The 25,945-nt window shown below is 38.9% G+C and overlaps 3 protein-coding genes across 3 annotated transcripts; all 3 read right to left on the minus strand.

Moving 5' to 3' along the window:
- Positions 1 to 18,081: 18,081 nt before the first annotated feature.
- Positions 18,082 to 18,540, minus strand: LOC149225081 (uncharacterized). Its single transcript, XM_089388348.1, has one exon. The coding sequence runs from the start codon at positions 18,538 to 18,540 to the stop codon at positions 18,082 to 18,084; it is 459 nt and encodes a 152-aa protein (XP_089244474.1).
- An 809-nt stretch (positions 18,541 to 19,349) lies between these two features.
- On the minus strand, positions 19,350 to 19,799 carry LOC149225082 (uncharacterized). Its single transcript, XM_089388349.1, has one exon. The coding sequence runs from the start codon at positions 19,797 to 19,799 to the stop codon at positions 19,350 to 19,352; it is 450 nt and encodes a 149-aa protein (XP_089244475.1).
- A 41-nt stretch (positions 19,800 to 19,840) lies between these two features.
- On the minus strand, positions 19,841 to 22,221 carry LOC149225083 (uncharacterized). The gene is made up of 2 exons (XM_089388350.1): positions 20,981 to 22,221; positions 19,841 to 20,540 (listed from the first exon to the last, which is right to left on the minus strand). Exons 1-2 carry the CDS (start codon positions 22,219 to 22,221, stop codon positions 19,841 to 19,843), a joined length of 1,941 nt encoding a protein of 646 aa, XP_089244476.1.
- Positions 22,222 to 25,945: the final 3,724 nt, after the last annotated feature.

Below are 25,945 nucleotides of genomic sequence, written 5' to 3' on the forward strand. Positions count from 1 at the left end.
CAGTTTCAGTTTCCTATTATTTGGTTGCCTACAGAAAATTACACTCCATCATATAATGTTCCAATAGACTGGTGGAAGGAAGTTCTCCTTTCAGATGGTTTTAAAGTTCCAGGAATAGAGATGGCCATAGAATATGATCTCGCCCAGCTTCATGAAACCTATAGTTTGCAAAATCCAGACCTGCGGAGGCGGCGAACTGCATGAGGGCATGCAGAAGGCTAGTTGGGGGGAGATGTTGGGCACCAAATTGGGCTATCTTTCTGTTGCATTTCCATCACCCTTTTTGACCTTTTTGTACTTATTTACCCATGTTTTCTATGCTAAACTTACAAGGTAAATACCCCTGACTTGTCTAATTGGAATATTTTATTAATGAAGTAAAGTCACGGAGTCTTACCTATTCGCAACACTAAAATGTATGTTTGACCATAGCTTCTGGAGAACAGGAACCCTTGCTCCAGCATCCCGTAGCAGATCCATTAACGACCAGCCCTAAGGAGGCTGCGTAGCTGGAGTCACAGATCCTGGAACTATTCTTGGACGTCTTGCTATACTCGGTTATCTGGTGTTGGTGCCATTCCAACTAATGTATATTTCTGAATATGTGGTTACCATGTTTTGGGGAGATATGTTGTTCTCCCGCACTATGTATAAAAGACAGATTGTTCCTGTAAATGGGGATTCCCCCATCGATATTGTAATCACCTGTTACAGATTAATAAAGTATCACCTATTTTGTTGTTCTAATCTTCGTTGTGACTAACACAGCCCTGATCAGAGAGCTGGGCCCACTCTTCTGATCAGGTGCTGCATCTTTTTGTGTATGTTATTTATTAGTTTATGCTTGCTGTTATAGTTCTTTAATTCTTGCAATTTTTTTCTGGAGTTCTGTATTTAGTTTAATCTTACAAGCAATGTTTTGAATCTTAACCATGAACCCTTGGTTGGAACGGATTGTGCTTTTTCCCTTGCATATACCTTGCACGTTTCCTTGAAAGGATACGCACCCGGATTGATAAATTAATGTTGGAATAGGGTGAATAAATCGTTCATTCTTGGACACCAACAGTCGTAGAAGGACCAGCCACGGAAAAATTGGTTGATGAGGTTCAGCTAGAAGCAACGCAGAGCGCTGTCGAAGTTGTAGTAATTTAGGTTCAGCTGGGGGATCTTTGCGTTAATATCACATCTCCAACAAAATGACTCGAGGGTGAGTCACGATCATTGTGTTGTGGGCCTGTTGGGATAGGGTCCCCTGGGTTAGTTTTGGGGTTAATATAATCCAAGTTTTGATACAACTTGTAAATAATGTAAAGTCTCCGCGATTTTGTGGATGTGGAACGCGTAGATGATTAGGAGTCAAAGGGGTTTAGCCCCTTGTTTTATGTAAAGTTTGAGTCTGTTTTGAGATTAACCCATGGTCTGCGGACCATGGGATTGTATGAGAAAGGCTATAAATAGGTGTGTCTTAGAGAGTCTACACTACAAGAAAAAAGGACATTGGTGAGGGGTGAAAAATGTCACCATAGGTTCATTGGTGACGGTCAAAAGAGCATTCATCACCAAAAACTGAACGTCACCAAAGGTGGCATCGCCAAAAGTATAGGTGTTGTAGTGACATACAAAGTCCATCACCATTAATGATATGATGGATAGTGATCGTCACCATTTCATATGAGCAATGGTGATGGACCATAGCCTCCGTCACCAAAAACTAAACGTCACCAAAGGTGGCATCGCTAAAAGTATAGGTGTTATGGTGACATTCAAGATCCATCACAAACATTGATTATAATGACGGATAGTGACCGTCACCATTTCATATGAACAATAATGATTTATTGTGATGGATCTTTAATGGCTATCACTATTGGTGCATATATATGGTGACGTTCATTGACCGTCACCAAAAGCCGCATTGTTATAAGTATAGGTGTTGTGGTGACATTCAATGTCCATCACGAATAATGACTATAATGACAGACAATGACCATCACCATTTCATATCAACAACAATGATTTATGGTTACGGACCTTTGAGGGTCGTCACTATTGATGCGTATATATGGTGGCGTTCGTTGACTGTCGTCGTTTCATATTTTTGATGAGGGTCGAAAAATGTCACCAAAGCTCATTGGTGATGGTAAAAAGAGCCTCTGTCACCAAAAATTAATCGTCGCCATTCCATATGGATGTCAGGGCATGATGGAATCGAACCACCAACCTCCTACTTGTAAAGCAGGTGCTCTTCCATTGAGATAGCACCCTTTAAAGAATTATATTTTTTAAAATTAGACCTTGAAACTTCATAAATTGTAAATTCTACAACTTTCAATAAATTAAAGTCTCAACAATATTTTACTAAACAAGCAAAGCAACATCGAAGATGTAGGTCCCTACCTAATGGTTATTGAAGTTATGAAAATTGGGTGGAGGGAAAAATAGTTATGTATAAGAGAATCAATATGTTCAGTTGAATACTCAATTAGAAGTGAAACTTTGAAGATATTTATAACCTATAAATGACCTATAACTATCAAATGCACCAAATATTGCAAAGGAAATGTCATAAGTGGATATCATATGGAAGAAGAGGAGGCATGGACTTGGAACCCTTGTACATCTTGGAATGCCTTAACACTTGGCACATCTTAGCTTGTTTGACATGTCTTCATACTATCTGGCACATATTAGCATGCCCTAACATTCCCTAACACACCTTGGTAGTCATGACCTCAAAACTAGCATTGCATTTTTCCATGACTTGGGAACCTTACATTCACTAGAACATCTTGGCACTCCCTAGTTGTCATGCGCTCCAATATCCTCCATAATGCCCCAGGCTGATGAAGAGATCAACGGAGGTAACCACATACCAAGCTTTTAGTTTGATAGCTAGCCCTACCAACCCAGAGAGGGCACTCTCTATGAAGTCACAACCAAGAGATGACTGGAATGTAAAGGATTTTAGGCTAGATAGCTAGGGTCAGGTGGGTTTTTGGAAAATTTACAGATTTGGAACTCTATCCACCGGTGTCTTGTCCAGCAGGGACTTTGTCAAGGAAGCAAGGACTTGGAACTTTGTCTAGGATAAAGCACCTAACATGCATGACAGAATCTCCCTAGAATAGAGTACCTCCTACCTAGAAGAGTTTCCCCTACTCAAAATATAGAACCCTTCTGTACTGTGCACTTTTCTTAAAGATAAATCTGTGCATAAAATAGTACTAAGAAAAACACCTAAATTAAGAAAAGTGAGCATATAAGTCAAACTATAAAAGTATAATAAATATGGCTCTATATAAGTTTGGGAAACACTAGACAAGCATGCTTTCATACAACAACAATAATATGCCTAAAAGTGATGTGATTCTTTCATCATTGCTATACCCTCACAGCAAAACTGGAATCTATAGAATGTACCCCAGGGTTGTATGCATTTGTTGAAGGTGTAGATTGAAAGGATCTACTGAGATGAAGTACTATTGAAGGAGAAACACCTTCAAAACAACAGATAAAGTCTATTGTGAATTCAACCCATTTGCACACAGACCAAGGATGCTACTAGGTACACTTCTCCACTGAATGGAAACTACAATGTATTGTAGTGTTGCTAAAGGGAAAACACCTTTAGTGAAACACGGATAAAACTCTAACAGATACTATCACTATGGCCTCGGTTGTTGATGATCTCACCAATATAGGTAACAACATCGATAATTAAAAAACCAAAAGGTGAGATGCACAGATAATTTGAAATGACAGATTTGGGCACACTTTATTACTGTTTAGGAGTGTTAGTATAGAAAATGCAAGGTGACTTGTTGCGTCTTTATGTCACAAGCCAAGGATGCGAAGAAATACATAAAATATTGAATAGCATGGTATAAGTCAATTGTAGGTTATTTTGAAATAGGAATGGAATTCTCCTTGTGTAGGTTCTAATCTAGTGGGTATAACTTTAAATAAGAAATTGATAGTTATTGGGTTGAAATTGTCTCACAATTCATGAAAAGTCCCAAATTTGTTCACTAGAAAGAAGTAGAGCGAGTCATCAGGTTTATGGAAGGGAACACCCTATTCGCAAGAAGATAACTTGAAATTAGTCGGGCATATTATTTTTCTTCTTCTTGTATGTGTGTGCTTTGAAAAGATAACCACATCCAAAGACTCAATAACAACTCTGCTAAAGTTTATATATGTGAAGCACTTCTGATAAAACCCATCACTTAATGACAATTGAGTGAGGAATATGCCGAAGGATTCAATATTGCACTCAGTCATAAAAAGGATGTTGGGGTATCCGACATCTTGCCAACAAACTTGTTAGAGTCTGTCTTGTCAGTCCTCCGCCAGAGATCAAAGCTCTTTATGCATTTCATTTTTAGGTGTCCCACTCCATTCACTCGGCTGCATTCCACTAGGGGCATGCCATAATCTGACGAAGAAGGTCATGCTAGTTATTTTCATCTTGTCTGGTTCCTGTTGGCTTAAATCTTTGTGTCAAATAATCAAAAAGTCCATAACAGTCGAGGTCTGGTCCTTCAATGGAAAAAAGTCATTTTTGGTCATTAGGTCTAGGAATTGATCACTTTGGTCTTAAAATATGCCCAGTAAAGCCATGCAGGCCAAAGTGATTCTCTTGCAAAGTAATGATCTGCAGCTTTCCATCATCTTATTGATAAAAATCGACGGTTCTTCAAAACTCTGTTTTGAAGAAGAGTCCAACAATGTTATTGGTGACAAAATTTTCAAAAAGGGTCGACAATTGATTTCTTTAGGTACAGTCATGGTTTCCGTGGCCAAAGGCTCTGTCATGCAATCCCTACGAAAAGTGTCGAAACTTTCATCATTTGAGCCCAAAATTCAGAGAAAAGGTGAAAATAAGGGTTATATTAAAGTCAGAAAAAAAGTGTTGAAACAAGACATTAGAAAAGTGGGTTTTTGAAAAAGTTAATTTAAAAAAAAAAAAATGACCTCCAAGCCTATATACACAAATATCACCATAAGACAAGCTCATTGTGCAATCAAGGCATTGGAGGAAGGTTGCAAGGTCGTGAGTTGAAGAATTGGAGCGATTTGGAGCAACTTTGGGTGATCTCAGAGCGTGTGGCGCACTCACCGGGTGCGGCGCACACAGAGCCTGCCCACCATTTAAAATCACCACTGGTGCGACACACTCAGAGCACGCAGCGCACTGGGCTTTGTGCGCTGCGCACAGGGGTAAAACACCTAGAAACCACCCAATTCACCCAAAATTTTTTGTGGAGCTCATCCAATTGAAAGGTAGGAAACCTACCTCCAATTTTGCATCAAATTTGAAAGGAATAGCATGGTTTTATGATTATAAATCAAATGCAAAAATTTTTATAAAGCAAACAAAGGAAGACATCAAGAAAAACCATGATGCTAGGGTTTGTGCTATAGTGATATTGTTGCCAAGGTGTTTTTCCTACCCTACCCCTATTACTCATTCCCCTATGCCATTTTCCCCTAATCACTACCCTAACACTACCAAAATAATACTCCCTTTCCCCTTCCTCCTATTGCTCAAAAAACCCAAACCCTACCTTGCCAACAACACAAACACTACCCTATCAAAATACCCCAAAACCCCTTGTATATCCCTAAATAAAATTTTCCTATAAACCCCTATTCCCATTATATTATCCCCATCCTAATGCTCCCTTTTTAATTGTCCCCTTGGTGGCAGATTGTCAAAGAAACCTCCAGCTTCATTAAAATCAAAGGGCAACCTAAATTCAACTTACAAAACAACAGTCATGGCATCAGAAGTTTCATCAAATATGAGGAGGAGACCCATAGTGACACAGCTTCAGGAGAAAGGGCCCACAGGAGACATCACCGGAGTGGCAGACATCTTAGAGATGAGCCAAACACCCTCACTGAGTTGCAGGCATGCCCTCTTGCTATGTCTTGTTTCCAGCACTTAGCATGTTTTGAATTTTGTTAGAGGGTGGCAAATGTCAAAGTTCATCATGAGTTGGCCCATCTTTTTGCACTTCACCTACATGGAGGACAGTCTATCTTGGTTGGGGTCACTTTCACATTGACACCCGAAACCATATCAGTGGCAACAGGCATACCAAACATTGGAGAACAGTGGCATAAGAAGAAGGAGGTGGAGAGGCATCATTATGAGCCTTACATTAAGGCCAGTTGTTTGGGTCAGCTTACAAGAGTCTTCCCGTTCAGATTTTTGAGAGATGAGTATGCTCCGCTCATGAAATTGATCATGAAGTACTTCAGTTGTGAGGGGAGGTTTTCTGGCCTTTATGCCTACCACCTCAGGTTTCTCATGCACTTTACCAGGGTGCGAATGATGAACCTCCCATTTTTCATTTGCGGGAACATAGAGAGGATGAAAAATTTCATGCAGCACAAGACCCCTCGACAGCAGCTCAATAGTGTTTATCACTTTGCTCTTATCCGGATTTTGGTGGACCATCAGTTGGGATTGCAGGGTATTTCTTGGGAGGACTTCATCTCCCGTGACTTCTTCAGTGCTCCACAGGTAGTATCAGAGGCAGAGCATGAGATAGGTGGCCCATCTCATCAGTATGAGCGACATGAGACTACTACTATGCCAGTATACATCACCTATCAGAAAGGCAGTAGACCCTTGTTTGCAGCAGCAAAGTGAGTGTTATCTCCACCTGGGGTGGAAGGGGCCTCGCTTCTGACATTAGCATCACAGGAGTAGGGCAAAGGTAAAGAGCCAGTGCAGGATGAAGGGCCATCAGGTGAACGAGAGACCGAATTCGTTCTCCTTCATGATGATGAGACAGACACGGAGCCAACAAATGCAGAGCTTGGAGAGATCATCCAGGAGCAGCAATCAGTGATTGAGGCCTTATCCCTTGACTTGGATAGGGCCAAGTGGAACATGAAGTACCTGGAGCAGAGAAACAAGCAGCTAGAGGATCAACAGGCGATCAAGGAGCTGCAAAACATTCGTGAGCATCGCCAAACTACACGAAGGAGAAGAGTTGAGATCACATCATTGGAGCAAGAAATCAATGAGGATCGGGAGGCCAATCTTAAGAGAGCCAACATGCACTTGGAGAGGCTGTTGGACAAGCCCGACTAGGACCTTTCTTTACTAAGGCACATGGCTTTACGTTACAGAGTATGAAGTATGAGAGCACAGGCCCGGATAAGGAACTTGAAGGCAAAATTGAGGAAAGCAACAAGAAAGGAAAAGGAGGCAAAAGAGCAAGATCAGGTTAGAATATTGGCTGAGGCTTCCTTGGCTCAGCATAGCACCCCATAGGGAACCTCCAGCCCAAATTTCAAGAAATTTGGGGAATTTTTGGTCACATGGTAATTTTTTGGGCAAAAAAAGGGATTTTCTCCCTGTGCATCACGCCACTGCCGCGACGCTAAAATTCTAGAGCTCCAAATGAGGAATGGCTTGCAGTTTTAGATTCAGCATGGAAAATTACGACTACTGGTGTTCGGGCAAGAAATTTGGGTAAGATCTGAGTCCCCTAGAGGTAAAAAACACCCAAAAAATGGCCTCTCTCCCACTTTTTTGACACGTAGAAAGCAGTCTTGGGAGAATGGAGATTTGGAGGGGCAAATGAGCACCAAATTCAAAAATTCCAGTTGGGTTAGAAAGTAGACAGGACAGGCTTTCCAGCAAGCCCACTTGGGCACATTTTGAACACCTGAAGGTGCCCCAAAATAGGCCCCAAAGTAGCGCAACGCAAAGAGAAAATGGCGTGGCGCACAGAGGAAAACTTGCCAATTTTGCTCCTGTTTCGCGAAATTTTGGTTCGCGACTTCTCCAAGTGGGCCCACTCATCTACACTTCGGTTTTTTGGCACCAAAGGTGGCATTTAAAGTATTTTCTCTCCAGATGGGCTTCTATCCAAGTGGCGAAGGAAGGCAAACGGTCACCAAGGCCAAATGTCATGTTTGTAACGCTGCACCTGTAGCTGATGGTTGGCTCTCCATCTCCATTTTGTAATGATTCGAGTAACTCCCCAACCCTTGGGCGTTCTATCTCTTCCTTACACATTCTATATATTGTATGCAAGCTATTTGCAAATGGTTGGCTTGTAAGTACTAGGAGACTGTGGGAAAGAAACTTTGTTTCTTCACTGTGTATTTTTGACAGAGAATTAATGAAAGGTAGCGGCTCTGTTTCATGAGATTCTTGTGGTTGTGAGTGTAGCAAATGTGTTTCTTATGTATTTTTTTTATGTTTCATAATTCAATTCATGCTCATTTCCAGTGAAATTTTCTGAGTGAGATTAAGTAGAATTCAATTTTATTGCTCTGCCTGTGGGAAAATTTCATGTTCAGTGTTATTCTTCTATTGAAAAGGATTCATGTGACTATGCCCTTTTCACTTTCTTCAACAATCTTTTCATTCCGCATTACCTCAAACTAAAATTGCTACACTTTCCGCCTACCTTGCCTCACGGAATAATCTGTGCCTTCATATTAAATTCTCTGTTCTTAGCTGATCGTTGGTCCCATACCGTCCCAGAAGCTCGGTCATTCATGAAAATTGTTTCCCGAATCCCTATCCACTTACTAGCCTAAGGTAAATATTTCATTGTAAGTCATCTCAGACTGTTTGTGATTATCCATTCACTGAGCGTGACTCAGAGAGAGCCCTCTCCTGTTCTGGTAGGGCTAGCTACCAGACTGAGCGTGGTTTTTGGTTACCTTAATTTTTGCCTACCTTCAGCCTGGGGCAGATTTAGGTGATAACATAGTGGCAACTCCACTGGAAAACGAAAATGTTTTGCTTGAAGATTGTTTTTCCCCAGTACATATCTCAAGTTCAGAGTTGATTGTTGATGGCGAACAACGATCAGACATAAGAAGACGGCTGAAATCATTCACCTGGCGACTCCTTTCACTGAAGAATCCCGTAACCGGTGCTTCATGGTGACTCCACTGCAGAGGGATCAGTATCTTTGAGATTTTTTTTTAAATGGAGTGGATTGCAAGAAGATACGCTCCCATGAGCTGAGATCACATTCCAGGCTTTCCAAATAAGATTCCAAAAGTAGATTGGTCAAGGAATTTGCCTACGTTTAAAGATGATGGTAAGAAGGACGCTGCTTTACATCTAGTTCAATTTCACATGCATATTTGCAAGTTGAAGGTTGATTTTCCTGAAGATTGCTTGATGAAGATATTCATGGCCACTCTAGAAGGTGAAGCCCAATCTTGGTATGAAAGTTTGCCATCTGCTTGTATTTACTATTTAAAGGATTTTCATGCCCTGTTCAATGAAAGATATAAAGACTCTTATCCATCATTAAATCTAGTTCGTGACTGTCGCAAACATGCTTCTACTTTTATTGAAAGCCTTGAAAAATACTATGAGGATGATAATTTTATGGATGATGAGATCATGGAAGCCTTGTATGAGAATCCATTTCAGCAACATGAAGAGAAACTAGAGTAGTCCCATCAAGATGCTCAGTAAATGTTGCAGCAGAATCAAGATCTTTGTACGGTGGAAAATGAAGGAATTTTGCATCTTGACAGTCAACGTGAATGACATGAAATAGATCAACAGGTTGAAGAGTTCCATATGGCTAAAAGTGATGAAAGAAAAAGTGTCAGTTTAGATCTGTCCATAGAAGAAGACAGCATGCAAGGAAGTCCAGTTCTAATTCTAGAATGTGATAATGTCAAGTCACCCATTTCAGATTCAGATTCAGATTGTGATGACCAAGAAAACCTTGTACTAAGTCCCATGAAAGAGAACTCTACTGCTGAAATCATCTGGGATGAAGAAGACAGAGTTTTGGATCTGAATGTTCTCATGTCAGCAGAACACAGTCTTCATGAAGAGGTAATCCAGTCACCTCATGAACAGCAAGGTGAGATCTCTGCTCAAGCAAGTGAAAAAGTTTCTCTGAATGAATTTGTGGTAGACAATATAAATGATAATGTTGGGTTTCAAGAATCATCTGAAGTTGCTTTTCTCATGACTGATGAATTTCATGAATGCAATTAGAATCTGGCTGTCATACCGTATGAAGATGACCTACCATATATTCAGACTTCAGCACACCAGACTATTCAAGATTCCCTTTCAGACTTTTCCTCATATGTCTCATGCTTTGAAATGTTCTTTGAAGAGGAAATCTGCTCACCTATTTGTTCAGAATTTTTTGAAGACTAGGAGCATACTCTTATTTATGAAGAAAGACCAGAATCAAGAGAAAAAGATACCTTGTTTTTTCAACAGGAGGAAAGACTTCATGTTTTTCAGGATCGAATGGCAGATTTGTTGCAGTCAGCAGTGAAGGTGATTATTGCATTATTGGCAATTGTCTGATGATGATCTACTTCTTTTATTTTCTTCCTCCATGCAAAGAGGACATTTCGAATTCTAATTTTCTCCTCCCCGGATTCTCTACTTCATCAGTTGTTTCCTTCCTCTCTTTTCTCCTTTGGAAAGGTTTCAATCTTGATAAAGCAAGTGTGCCTCACCTTCTCCTTGAGTGGTTTAGCCTTACACTCCTAAAGTTCCATGAGGGGATCCTGAGCCTGCCTTCCCCAACCCAACTTTGCTTCTACTACCTATGTCATTATTTTCATTCCGACCTCTATTCAAATCGCTCTTATTCTCAAAATATACTCCTTATGCATGCCATGATTTGCTAGCATTGAGGCTAGACTATGTGAGGAGGTGGATACCATGGAAATCATTGGGATTCAGGTGCTTAGTTCAGAGTGGAGTTTTTTTCTAAGATGTTTTCCACTCAAATTATTCTAGAAATTTAACAGGAACTTTAGGAGGTAGAAAGGAAGGTTGGCCAAGAAAGAGAATTCCTATTTAGACTGTGATGTTTTTTTTAAGGTCATTGCATAGGTTCCCAATATAAGGCACACAAAATGGAACCTAAATCCATAGGGACTTCACTTAAGGAGAAATACCATACAACATGCATTCGTATTGGGGGATATATATTGAAGAAAAAAGGACATAATATACTAAGAATATAATAGGGGCTAAATGGTTTTTATATGTTACGTATAAAAAATGGAGCTCAAAGTTAATGAAAATAATATAAATGGGTATAAAAAATTCAATGAAAAAATGGATACCTACAATATCTAGAGTATGTAAGGTTTTTTTTTTCTTTTATTTCTTTTTTTTAATTGGGAAGGTTTATTGGGTTCGTATTGGTAAGGGTTAAATAAATTGATTTTTAGAGGTATTTTTCAATATGTAGTCAAATTAAAGGTATTGTATAACTTGCCATGAACGCACCTACTATGTTAGAGGTCCATTGAGTGAAGCCCCCGTGCCTAAACTAATATATACGCGCCATTCCACTCTATTGGTAGATGAAAACATTACTAAGCAATCTCATACTCGATGAAACACAACTTCAAATGAAGAATATGGACAATAGAATGAAGGGCATTGAAGCCTACTTGGCCCTATAATCTAGCCCAGGGACAACCAATAAATCTGTTGTAGACCCCATTGGATTTTAAGTCTCTTATCACCCATAATCCTAATCAATCCATGGCCGATTGGAGTTCCGAGGTTCCCTTGTGCAACTGGACTACGGTTACCTACACCCACCACCATCAATTTGACAGAGTGACTGCGCTCAACCTTAGTGCCATGGATCTGCAAGGCACCATTTCTCCCTCACTCGGAAATTTATCGTTTCTTCACTCCCTCGATATTTCCCGCAATGCGCTTTATGGTCATATCCCACCCCAATTGCGATGCCTCTTTCGTTTGAGAATGCTCAACCTGAATTTCAATCAATTGGAGGGAAACATCCCCACTGAGTTGGGTTCACTTCCACATTTACAACTTCTCAACCTGGTAGCGAACAGCCTCACAGGTGTCATTCCCTTTTCCATATCAAAACATTCAGATTTTATTGCTTTAGGAATAGCGAAAAATGGTCTCAATGGTTCCATTCCACCCCAATTAGGTTTTCTCTATAGTTTATAACCAATTGAATTATCAGAAAATGAATTCACTGGCACCATTCCCGCTTCTTTGTCGAATATTTCGACATTGACTAGTTTAAATATCTATAATAATGAACTCAGTGGCATGATTCCACTGGAATTGGGCTTACTGCCCCATCTGCAAACACTTATTGTCCATGACAATAAATTGTCCGGTTCCATTCCCACTTCTTTATTAAATATCTCCACATTGATTTACTTGGATATTTCTATGAACAAGTTCACTGGCACCATTCCACAAGAATGGGGTCAACTCACCAATTTGCATGTACGTTCTATATATCACAATGAATTGGTAGGCATCATCCCTTCTTCTTTGTCAAGTATGCTTAATTTGAAGAGTCTCTTTTAATGGGGAAATAGATTAATTGGAAACATTCCAAATTCCATTGGAAATTGTTTCTAGCTCATGAGAGTGAGTATTGGAGACAATATGTTGAGTGGGAGTGTGCCAGCCGAGTTGGGTAAGTTATAACTCCTTGAATATTTAGACTTAGAGTCCAATCAACTTGATAGTGGAAGCACTACAACTATGCCTTTTTTTGCAGCTCTTACAAATTGTTCTCACCTAGAAGAGCTAGATTTAAATCATAATAAATTAAGTGGTGTTTTACCCCCTACGATAACGATTCTTTCTCCCAATTTGTCTCACTTGTTATTATCAAGAAACTTAATAGAAGTTAACATCCCTACACATATTGGGAATCTTAGCAACTTGATCTTTCTAAATTTAAGTGGAAATATATTAAATGGTAGTATACCACCATTAGGTAGCCTTGAAAAAATAGAAATGTTGGATTTAGGAAACAATAGATTAGAAGGAAACATCCCTGATGATTTTAAACAATTGAAGCATCTTGATTTCCTAGATATTAGCAGAAACATGCTTTCTGGAAAAATCCCCAATTCCTTATGCCATCTTAAACAACTATGGAAACTTTATCTTCATCACAACTATTTATCAGATAAAATACCTCCTAGTCTAAGAGACTTTGAGAATTTGGTATTACTTGACTTGTCTCACAATAGATTCAGTTGTCAATTTTGATCCCTCTGAATCGTAGTTGTCAATTTATTGAAGATTTTATAATTGGGTTTTCTTCTTCAAATGATATAGATATTTCCCTTTGATTTATTTTTTATTATTATATGCTACATTGTGGGTTCTGTGTTTATATAATTTCTTCAAAATATTCATTTTGAAGAATGGAAAGGCATCCAATGTCAGAGCCCGCGTGGCCCTTTGCATTGTACTCAAAAGAATGGGCTTTCTGGAGTTAGCATCACTTTACAATCACACAGATGAAATTTCATCAAAGTTAATTTTGGATTGTATTGAATTAAAAGTTAATTCGTATGGTTTCAAAAGCACGTTGATACTAAAGGAGATTTTCCCTGTAATTTTTCCCTTCACTTTCTTCCAATCAAATGTATTGATAGAGAGTAGAAAGACCCATAGTCCATGCTAATTTAATTAAGTTAATGATTATGGCATTGAAACAATTTATTTTAGAATGAATATTATATATATTAAATATTATGTTGCATGATTTTTTGGAACGTGGGAATGTTGGGAATATAATTAAAAAAATAAAAAATAAAAATGTTATTTTAATTATATAATTTATATAATAATCAAAATTAATATTGATTCTAAATATTTAAATATTTAAATCAATTCAAATATATAAATAATAAACACATAATCTCTCTTATATAAAATAGATTCTCTAGTTGTCTCTTTTCTTGAGTCTCTCTTATATATCTATATATATATATATATATATATATATATATATATATATATATATATATCTATATATATATATATATATATATATATAAAATGTCAAGTTCATTATCAATTCTATCATGTTTCTCTAGTTATTCTTATGAGAAAAAACAACTCTAATGTTTAAGCATTGACTACCACATACAATATGCTCACACAATCTTCTGTGATCTATATACATAAACAACAAAATAAATACTCATCATCATGAAATCTCAAACAACAAAAGAAATACTCATCAGCATGCTCTTACTTTCTGGTGCCACACCCTTCCTTAACCCATTAAGGGATTGCACTAGTTTCACAATTAAGAATATAAGTGCTAAGGATGTCTTTGGTCTTTCTTCCTGTGAATGTTTCAACATAGGCTCATATTTTGTGGGCAATTCAACATATTTCTCTACAGGCTTTGTATTCCCCAACCCCAGGGAATGTTGGAACTAAAAAAAAAACAGTGTTCAAAGCTCATGGGACTTTCCCTAGCTCCCATCGTGGCTCCGGCTGAAAAGGTAGGGTTCCCATACAGTTCCAAAGCTCCTGGGAACTGGGTTCCCCTATAGTTCCAAAGCTCCTGAAAACCTTTGGAACTTAAATCTCCTAGGAACCTTTGGAACAAATTTCCTAACTCTAGCTCCAGCTCCAGAGAAATTCTGGTATAACAAAGATTAAATACTATAACCAAATACTCCTTTCACATACATTAAATACTACTATCAACTAACCAAATATTTTCCATTTTAAAATCCTATATTATGTTTTCTATTTAGAATACTCATATTTTAATTCAAAATCTTCTCGTGTTGTTGACTATGGAGTTTAAAATTGTATCGAAACAACATTTTAGTGTTTAACCCAATTAAGTGAATGTACCATTACAGAGCCTCAAATAAAACAATCAAAACAATGAAACTTTTAATATTTCATCCTTGAAATAATCCTAGATACAGTTTGCCCCAGAAATGAACTTGTACCTACCAATGAAAAAGAATTAACAACATTCCTATGTTGTTTATTAATGTTTCCAGTAAGTTGGGTGTCTTTCATCCTTCACATTTACTTTATTATTCATAGTTATTTCATATATGTAGTTGAAATGTAATTATTAGGATTTCGTAGAAACTTTTCATTCTGTCCTATGGATAAAGTAGATAGTTATGAATGCAAATATAATGATGCGTGTTTTTATATGCACTAGTTTATGCAAGATGCTTATGCTTATGCTTATGCTTATGCTTATGGCTATGGTTATTGAGGGTGGAAATCAAGTTATGAATGATATTTTGCGATAAGTAATTTTAAAATGATTTTTTTGTGATGAATAAAGGATCAGTGCTTTTATACTTATTAGTTTATGTAAGATAGTTTTTTTTTTCTATGTTACGCTAATTCTATTAATAAAAACAAAAATATAGTTACAAAGAGGCCCCGCCTCAACCGTTGTCACTGAAGTTCATCAAGAGTGTCTAAACTGCCCCTGATTTCGGCAAACCAGTTTGACATGGCAAAAAACCATACATATATCTCGAGATCGTCACCAAAGGAAAACCAACCATAAGACATGGACCCATTCTTTAAGACAAAAACTAGAAGAAGTGTCGACACAGCACCACCGGATACGACTGAAAAAAGATAAACCCGCTTATCGTTCAAACAAACAACAGAAACAGCAAGTGATTGAACCAAACCCGTCAGCAGCAGAAGTTTGAGTTGGCCCGTGGGTGGAAACAGATGCCACATGGCATCATTTGTTATCATCCTGGTTAGGTGTCTCCTCGACAATGAGGTAGGCGTACCGGTCCTAGTCTTCATCCTCCTCCGCCACGTCACCTTTTGCTATGCCACCTGGAGGCTCTCTTACATGTTGGGTGCCGCTCAAACTGCCAGCTAATTCTATCATAATTGAAGCTCTAGCTGAGCTACCACCAGTTTGTTGAATGTCACCAGCGTGACCTCCTTCATCATGCAGACGGCCATGCCTCACTTCCCTGCTATCATCCTTCGAGCGATTCTAAGAACCACAACCCACTCCCTGATTTCTCGCCTCCTAAAATGGCACTTCAGAATTTCTCGCTTGAGCACTGTTCTGCTCATTTTCTTCAGAGAAAACTATGGTCACATTGGCAGTAATGATGGGTCTGTTTAGGCTACTCTAGAACCTGAACTGGGTTGTGTGAGGGACAGAGCTGGGTTGCAGAGGAGAAATTGCAATGTGGAGCCAGAAATCACTGTGCACAGCCATTGAGGGCTGCCCTTGCCCCCATCCACTGCGCGTTTGAGGATAGTGTCTATGAGGCGAACTGGGAGGAGGTGAATTCTCATGGGAATGAGGGGGTGAGGCAGGAGCAGAGCTTTGTGCTGCTTGTGGGTGGGCGCTGCCACCGCGGGTGCATCCTCTACAACTCCTCATGCAGTGACGAACCATATAAGTGTGGTTAGAGTGCAATTTAGCTGGACAAGAGGCCGGGAAGGAGAATAGGTTGTGAACAGAGAGCTCATGTGTAAGATTCAAAGGGAAATGCCTAGAATGGGAGTAATGGTGCCCATTTCCGAGGTCAATACAACAAAGAAGCCAACATCGGCTCCCGGTGGTAGTTCTGCTGCAAGAATTTCCAGCCTGAGGTGGACAGATGCTAAGGGAAGGAGGATAGACATAAGGGTCGAGAGGCTCCATATCATTTCCAACTACGTCTGGATATCGGCCTGAGTGGCCATTTAATGTTGTGTGTAGGCTTGCCTGCGTTCAGCTCAGGTGTGCTTAGAATGGAGCACTACCCACCGTCTAGCAGGTCCGATCGCCGACTGTCCGTTGGGTCAGCATTAATGATCTTGGATTTCACCCGCATCCGGGTGCGCTTCTTCCTCCTGAGCCATTTCATTCTTCACCATTTCCTTATACTCCAGTATCTGGTGTTCAGTGGCTAGTGTAGAGAGCGAACCTGTATGGAGATCCCTTCCACTTTCCACTCCTATATTTTCCAATAGGTCAGCCACCTTATTTCCCTCCCGACGTATGTGCTTGAGATTGATCGCTCTGTGGGAGGAGAGCCAGATTTCAATAAGTTCTTCCTACTCGCCATTCTCCATATGTTGCTCACTTTACTTGAGGATGTTCCCTGCAAGATTTTGTTGACCATATTTATAAGGATCTGCGAGTCTCCCTCTATAACAAGCGGGAATAGACCATGTTTTTGGGCTAGAATGAGTCCCTGCCATAATCCTTCTAATTCTGCCGAGTTGTTAGTATCCCATCCATTTGAGCCTAAGTAGGTTAGAAGAGGAGTTCCCTTATGATCTCTGAATATTCCTCCAAATCCGGCCTTTCCTGGATTCCCTTTCGAGGCTCCATCAAAGTTTAGCTGGAACATGTGACGGGGAGGAGGAAGCCACTTATCTGGTGTCCTGCTTTTTGCTTGAGTTTTTCCTTTGATTATCATCTCTTGATTCCACTGAAAATTCCAATTTTCCCATATGGTTTGTTCCTGAGGGAGGGAGGGAAAGTCCTCCTCAGTCCATGTTTGAAGAAGTAAAGTTTCCCTGATATTTTGACACACTGTGTTCCAAAGAGATTCCAAGGGCATAGATTGGTCCTTGAAGATTCGCCGATTTCTCTCCTTCCAAATTGTCCACATGAGAAAACCCGGTATAAGCTTCCATAAGGAGTTTAAAAGCTTGCTTTTGAATGGGTTCCTTGCCCAGTTGCGAACAGTGGAAACAATATCTCCTTGTGTCCGTCCATCCTTTTGGCATCTAAAGCTGACCTTTTCCTAGAGCTTGTGTGCTAATGGACAGGAGTTCATTAGATGCTGAGTGGTTTCCTCTTATTGCTTACAGTTGGGACAAATGGAGAGGCCGTGGAAGCTTCTCTTCTGGAGATTGTCCCATGTAAGGATTTTGTTGTGACATAAAAGCCATAGAAAGGTAGAGACTTTCGGCCAAATGTTGGGGTCCCATATTTTATTCCAGAGAGGATCTTTGATAGTGTGTTCCTTCATAATGATGTGATAGGCCTCCCTAGTAGTGAAGGTTCCTTTTTCCTCATAGCCCCATCTAAGAATATCCTTTTCATCTGAATATTGTATTCTTCTCTTTGTTAATTCAGTACCAAGAATCTGTTGAGCTGATTCCATTCCATGTCTTAATATGTGGTTTGTGCTACGCCATTACCTATGCCCTTGCATTGTGGAAGGAAGCCAGAAGTGCTTGACTGTGTTAGATGTTTGCAATTCCTGTTCCGGGATTTGATGAGGTAAGATTAAGTCCTTTAGTTTGGGTTGTTGCTACCAGGAGTCATTCTAGAACCTTGATGTATTGCTATCCCTAACTTCCCAAAAACTATGCTGCTGAATTAAGAGCTTGTGTTGCTTGGCCGCATTCCAGATTAGAGAACCAGGGTTGACTTTTGAAATTCGGATTAATTCTTCTATCAGTCGACTGCTGGCATAATTTGCAGTCCAAAGGGTTGCCCAAGGGGTGAACGGTACAGTAAGCCATTTGCACCAAATGTGAGTGCCCATAACCACGTTGCTGTGATAAGGATCAGGAAGACCTGTTCCACCTGCAAGCTTTGGTAGGCAAAGTGTGTCCCATTTGACTAGAGCCCATTTGTTCTTTTGTTCTAAGTTTCCCCACAGGAAGGATCTCTGTATATGTTTGATATCTTTGAGAACCCATTTGGGTGCAGCTAGGATCGAGAAGAGATACAACAGCATGGATTGGAGAACCACCTTGATTAAGACGAGACGACTGGCCATATTGAGTGCCCTATGAGTCCAGGAGGATAGGCGAGCCTCCAGTTTTTCTAAGAGCATCCTCCAAGAGGAGTGTTTCAGAGCTAAGTCAGTCATAGGAGCACCAAGATACTTGGAAGGGAGAGCAGCAATTGAGAATCCAAGAATTCGAGCTATAGAAGCTTGGGTGATAGCAGGGGTGTGAAAAAAGAATATTTGAGATTTGGCTTTGTTTATTTCGCTCCAGAGGCATCCGAAAAGTCCGACAATAGAGAATTGAATTGTCGAGCTTCCTAGACTGAAGGGTGACCGAAAAGCATATTGTCGTCCACAAATTGCTGATGGGTGAAGGCAGGAGTGTTAGGAAATGACAGGCCTCTGAGTTTCTGGGATAACAAAGCATCTTTAATACTTCGGCCAAGACCTTCTGCCATTAACACAAAGAGGAAAGGGGAGAGAGGGTCTCCCTGTCTGATTCCCCAGGATGGCTGGAACGGTGAGGAGGGGATTCCATTGATCAAAATTGAGAAGAAAGAGGAAGAGATGAGACTCATGACCCAGCGTATCTAGGTGAGGGAGAAACCAAAGGCAATTAGGGTCTTTTGAATATACATCCAGCTTAAGCTATCAAAGGCTTTTGAGAGGTCGATTTTAAGGAGCATACCTAATCTTTTGGAGTGCTTCAGGGAGTGGATGATTTCGTGAGTTAGGATTATGCCATCCGTAATTTGCCTACCTTCTACATATCCTGACTGCTCCGACGAGATGAGAAGTGGTAGCAACGATTTGAGTCTTGAAGCTACGATTTTGGAAACAATCTTGTAGATGACATTTCACAAGGCAATGGGCCAATATTTGTCAGGGGTGCCAGATTGAGCTTCCTTTGGGATAAGGGCTATGAATGTAGCATTCATAGCTGGAAGCATCCACCTCAAAGTTCTCGATTCCTCAACAACCTGCCAGACTTCCATTTTAATTAGCTCCCAAAAATTATGGAAAAAATTGGAAGTAAACCCATCAGGACCAAGCGCCTTCCCCTCTTTCAATTGATGTACTGCATTTTCCACTTCCTGTAAGTCGACCAGCCTGAGTAAGAGTTGGTTGTGCTCCTCTGTGATGACTTTGGGGATGTTCTTTGTGATTTTTTCTATAGCTTGCGTTCTGTCAACCTGTGGTTCTTGATGAGCTTGCTTGAAGTAGTTGAGAAGTTCAAGTTCGATTTCTTCATGTTTTTCCACTTTTACCCCTTGCTCATTTTGGATGTGAGTGATATTGTTATTCATTTTGCATTGAATAGTGGTTCGGTGAATTTTTTTTAATTTTTTTATCCTTCCTTTAGCCACCTAATTCTCGATTTTTGCCTCCAGAGCGTTTCTTCTTGTTTGGCCCTCTCTGAAATCTGAGATTCAAGAGACTTTTCCTGTTCTGAAAATTCCTCTGATCTACCTTCTGTGATGATCCATTGCTGCAGCTGTTTCATATCTTGATCGAGAGCGATCTGAGCCTGGAAAATGTTACCAAATGAAGAATGGTTCCATTGTTTTATTTTACTCTTGAGGTATTTAAGCTTCTGTTGAAATTGGAACATTCTTGTACCATTTGGTGGAGAGAAGTTAGTCCATTCCGAATTTATTAGGTTGACGAAATCCGGATGTGTCATCCAAAAAGCCTCGAAGCGAAAAGGCCTGCGGGTAGCATTTCCTGGTCGTGACCATTGAAGAGAAATTGGCCAATGGTCTGAACCTGAAAGCGATAGAATTGAAGCTGAGAGGTCTCCTCCTAAATGGATTGCATTGTCAAAGATTAAGAATCTGTCCAGGTGAGACGCAATCTGATGCAAACCTGCTCTTTTGTTATTCCAGGTATAAATTCCATTGTTGAATGGCATGTCAATAAGCCAATTGCTTTGAATGTAATCTTTTAGATTATTACTTTCCTTGTCCAGTTTGTTCCTTCCTCCTCGCTTTTCTTCCATCTTGGTTATCATGTTGAAGTCACCCCCAGTGATCCAGAGCGGATGAGACCTATCAACATTAATTGAGGAAAGGGTATTCAGAAGTTATATCTTATGCATAGCCTCCTGGGGAAAATATACATTGGTAAATTGACCATGTATACTGGTACCTGTGATGTGGAAAGTAGCTTGAAGGAAGTGCTTGTTTGCATGTATGTTGTTGAGCTCAATGGAACGTGCATCCCAAATGATTGTCAGGCCGCCTGAGGCACCAGAAGTATCCACAACTGCTGCTAGACTACCTGGCCAGACTTTTGTAGCAATTCGGTCCAGAGAGATGGAATTGCATTTAGTTTCTTGCTAAAAGAGAATTTGGGGCTTCTCTTGCTTTATCATATTTTTAATCAATCTGCATTTCTCGAGGCCATTGAGCCCCCTGATGTTCCATGAGATTAGCTTCATGATGGAAGGTTGGAAAGAGAGTTGTAATACTTTTTAAGCTTGGAGTACCTTCCTGACTCCATTAGCATCTCCCCAATGCGGATAGTGCGTTCGAGATCCGTTTTCCTCCCTCTCTTTTTGTTATCTTTGGTGATACTTTTCCCATCCCAAAGACCTCCAGTTTGAATACCTAGGGATTTTTTCCTTTGAGCCCTGGAGAGAATTACTTCCAGATTCTCCAGCTGTCTCTCTAGGATTTTGTCATAATTTTTTGTTTTGCATGGCTGCTCTAGGCCAAGAATATCCAAACCCCCAATATCTATGCTTTCTGGTTCTTCTTCCATGTGCCAAGTATCACTTGTTCCTTTTGTTGTTTTTGTTGCTCTTGTAGAGTCGGGCTGCGTGTTGTCTACCTCCATTCCTTGAGAGTACCAAGCTGGGACTATACACTGAGCCATGGATGAGAGATCTGTGGGTAATGGATCTTTTTGGATTTTCTTGGAATCAGAATGTGCAGGTTGTTTGTCCATCAAGGGTTCCTCCTCAGAGGGGTCGAGGTTTTCAGGGTTGTGGACATCTTGTCGGGCTAGCGCTTCAAAACTATTGCTCGTAGAGGGTTTTGATGAACTGGCTTGAGGCTTCTTAGGATTTGAAGCAGGTTTCTTGTGGTTTTTTCTACGATTGGCAACTTTAGTGAAGCCATTCAAATCAGGCTTATCAAAGGCAGAGGTATTCGAGGGTTTCTGATTTAGAGGACAGTCCCGAAACAGGTGACCCAGTGCATGGCATCTCCTGCATCTGAACGACACATGTTCATAATCAATTAACTGAACCCATTCAACATTGTCGTGATAGATACTTACTGCATCTGGAAGTGCCTTGCTGAGATGCATATAAATGCAGATTCGGGCGTAGGAAGTGTATCTTCGAAGTTTTGTCTCCTCTGTTGTTTTGATAAATTCACCGAGACCATTTCCTATGGTTTGTAAAGACTCTTCGTCCCAGTATTCCATAGGGAGTGAATAGAGACGGATCCAGACTAGCACCCAGCTGAGATCTTCTTTGTTCGGATTAAAGCACTCAACCCATCCCCTCAGATATAGGCCAGTTGCATTGAAGAAATAGGGCCCTCCATCTAGTACTCTGTTTCGGTCCTCTAAGCAGTTAAAGATGGCCGTGAAGAACCCTTTAGGTCCTAGCTGTAGTGTTATGTGTCCTTTCGGCTTCCACTTAGCTGCTATCCAGCCATGCAGCACTTTCTCTGTTGGCCATAGTCCTATGAATTTGCCTATCAGTGCATGGTCTCTCATGTACTGGATCTGAGCATTGATCCGATGACTTGGGAGCTCTATCTTCGGGCGTTCAGTAGCAACCAGTCTACAGGTGGTCGAGGTGACCTGGGGATTCTCTCTGTCATTCGTCTTGGCATCTTGTGGATCTATCTCCTCTCTGTCTCCATTTTGTTCAGCTTGTTTAGTACCTTCCTCACGCCTCTGAGGAGAATCATTTGCATTGGGGGGAGGCGCAGCGTCCTCCCCCTGGGGGGGGATTCATGATGCTCGCGATGCTCCTTGTCGTATGTGGTCTTTCGTATTACTGGTGGTATGACAATATTGCAGAGATCTGTACAGGTCTGCCGTTGCAGGTTCTTCAGAAACCCTAAGTCGCCATTCCCTTAGAGCTCTCCCATTGTTAAGGTTTATTAAAATAATCTTCAATCAATTCTCATTTATGTAAGATAGTTATGGTTATGTACAGTTATATTTTGGGTGGAAATCAAGATATGAATAATATTTTGAGATTGTTATTTTTAAAAATATATTTTTTTGGTGATGAATTTGAAAATGTATTACAATTAAAAAGAAGTATATAGGTGATTTATTTATTTATTTTTGAGCATAATATTGGAGCGATATGTAGGTATAATGTAACAAAGTTAAAGAATATCGGTTTAATATGTTGAATTTATATTAATATGTCCAATTTCTAATTGGTAAACATTTACATGTAATATGTAGCCCAATATGGTTACATGTGGGTTAAAAGTAATATGGAGGTCAGTATCAAGGAGATATAGTGTCAGTAAAAAGTTAAAAGTAATAAAAATAATAAAATTCAATTTATTACATTGTAATATTATTTTTATTAACAAAATTACGAATAATTTTTTTTAGATAAAAGAAAATCATAATATACATATTACATTAAAATATATAACTTATAAGTACCAACGATAACTTAAGATATATTTTACCTTATAAAATAGAATAATGATTATGTAACCATATTTAAATTTAATTAATAAGCACATCAACACTTTAATACTTACAATAAACTTACATTATAACAATATGCTTAACCATGGATATTTGTCCACTTTGCCATAAACATTATCAACTTGTAAATAGACTCTATACAATACCATGGACCAATACAATGCCTCATCAATACAACATGCCCAAAAACCATCCCTCATTTCACAATCAAAATATTTTATAAATATTTTATTTGAATTTAATTTTTATATCATTTTTTATTAATCTAAAAAAAATTATAATTACTTTTGAGATATATCTAAACCTTTATCACATTAAAATATATAATATATAAATAATAGGTATAAATTAAGAACCATTTTACCATATAAATTAGAATAATAATTTTGTAACCATATTTAAATTTCATTGATAAGCACATAAAAACTTAATACATAAAATATAACAAGATTTTTAACCATGGATATTCACCCAAAATTTACCATGGATATTATTAACCATACCATACCATAGGCCAATATGATGGCTCATGAATACCACATGCCCAAAAACCATCTATTATTTCAAAACCAAAATAATACTTACAATATAATAAGATTTTAAATCATGGATACTCACCTTACTTTACCATGGATATTATTAACCATACCATACCATACCATGGGTCAATACCATGGCTTATCACAAAAAATAAACTCTCATTTCACAATCAAAAAATATATATATATATATATATATATATAATAACAATGTCAATCAAAATATATATATATATATATATAATCACAATGTCTGGAGGGGTGATATATATATATATATATATATATATATATATATATATATATATATCACCTCTCCAGACATTGTGATTTGCGTGTAATTTGCAATTATTTTACTCTTCGAGGCTAAAAACCTCTACGCTAATTGGAAGTCTAACAAAAATTTCGATGGTTAAAGTTTATGATTATGTTATTTTTTAAACAAGTGGTTAAGGGAATCTTGGAAATCACCCTGGGAAACTTCAAAAAAAGAAAACACTCATTTAGCCGGATAGTTAAAAAGAATCAGTTACCTTTCTTTCATTTGAGATTTAAAATAAAAACGCAAATGGAGGGGGCGAAGGAAGGCAACCAAGGAGGAAGTTGGAGGCAACAAGAGGAAGGGAAATTGGATTCATAAATCTACTCAAGACTTTGTGAGGATTGGGCACGACGCTACCATGAGGTATTCTTGAGCTGGAAAGAGAGTGAGTGGGAACCTAAAGCTTTATGTTTGACTCGAGGTTGAACTTAGGGGGTTTTGAGGCATCAGGATTAACCCTGTTGGGGCACTGATCAAAATAATTGTTCTAGTATAAAGATTTCTCGAGGGAGAGAAAAGGATGTAATTTCCTTTCTAGCGGTTGGTTAGGACGTAATTACCTTTCTCGTGATTGGTTGGTGTGGTTACCTGGTGAATTTTTGGACAACCAGATATAATTGATAAGTATTTACAACAAATGAGAGTGATTAAATACATAAGTTCTATGTACAATACCATTAATTTTTTTGGAATGTGAATATGATTGAAAATACAGTGTATTACGTTAAATGTAAATAAGTGCATGTCTGTAACTGGAAGGTTACCAAGCTGGGTGAAATTTTAACTTAAATATGTTATGGCTATCGGTATGTGAGGTAGGTTTTCGAGAATAAACAGAGTCTGTACAAATACTTAGCTACAGTAACCAATATAAATTATAAGTGCAAATAACAGCATTATAAGTGCAAATAACAACGTAAATTTTGAAACGGGAACTGATATTGTTACATATTTCGTAGAGATAGCAAAAGAGTGACCCGATTTTGAAAAGGGACAATGCAGAACACACACTTTTTTTTAGAGAATAGGTTTTGGCACTTTAAATAACTGATACGTTTACCTGTTTTGTAGGGGTAGTAAAAAAGTGACCCGATTTTGAAAAGTAGTGATGGAGAATACACTTCTTTTTTCGGACATATTTTTGACGCTTTAAATTTTCTTATGTATCAAATATAAATATTTGTTTTTAAATGTTAGTGATTTTCATGCTGATTTTTTTTTTAAATTATGATTACTTAACGAATTTTCGAGTTGTTTTGTTTTTCTTTTTTTAAATGTTGATTACTTATAAAAATAAAAATAAAAAAAATTATTTCATAAACCATAAAAGAAATCGGAAAAAAAAAAAAAAACAAAATTTAAAAAAATATATATAAAATTAAGTAAAAATAGAAAAATTTAAAAAAGCATCAACAAAAACTAAAAAAAAAACAAACAAACAAACAAACTAGATTAAAAATAATAGAAAATTAACAAAAAAAAATTTAAAAAACTAGTAAAATTAGTATTAAAAATGGCATGCCTTTGAGGAGATGGCGGAGGAGGGTTTCGAAGGTGGAACCCTAGGCCCTAGGCCTAGGTGAGACAGGCTATGCAGTGGACACGCAGGTACGGGGCCTGCAGTGCTGGCAGCTGCACAGGGCGACGTCAAGCACGGCGGGTCAAAGTTCTCGAGCGGCAGTTTCATTACGGTTTCCGGCGGGTGGTTTACGGTTTAGAGGAAGGCAGGGAAGGTCGGTTTAGTGAACTTTGTTACCCGTGAAACCCTTTGCATTTCAACCCCGTTTCAACTGTGCTTTCGTTTTCACTGCTCGCGAGTAGGCGGTTTCAGCGGCTGCTGTGGAAACGGTTGCAAGTGCTATTTTGGGGGTTTTTACCTTTTTACAATGGTTATTTC

This window comes from Pinus tabuliformis, chromosome Q (assembly GCF_031772625.1).
Source record: "Pinus tabuliformis cultivar Carrire ecotype Pingquan chromosome Q, CPIR1, whole genome shotgun sequence".
Lineage (NCBI taxonomy): Eukaryota > Viridiplantae > Streptophyta > Pinopsida > Pinales > Pinaceae > Pinus > Pinus tabuliformis.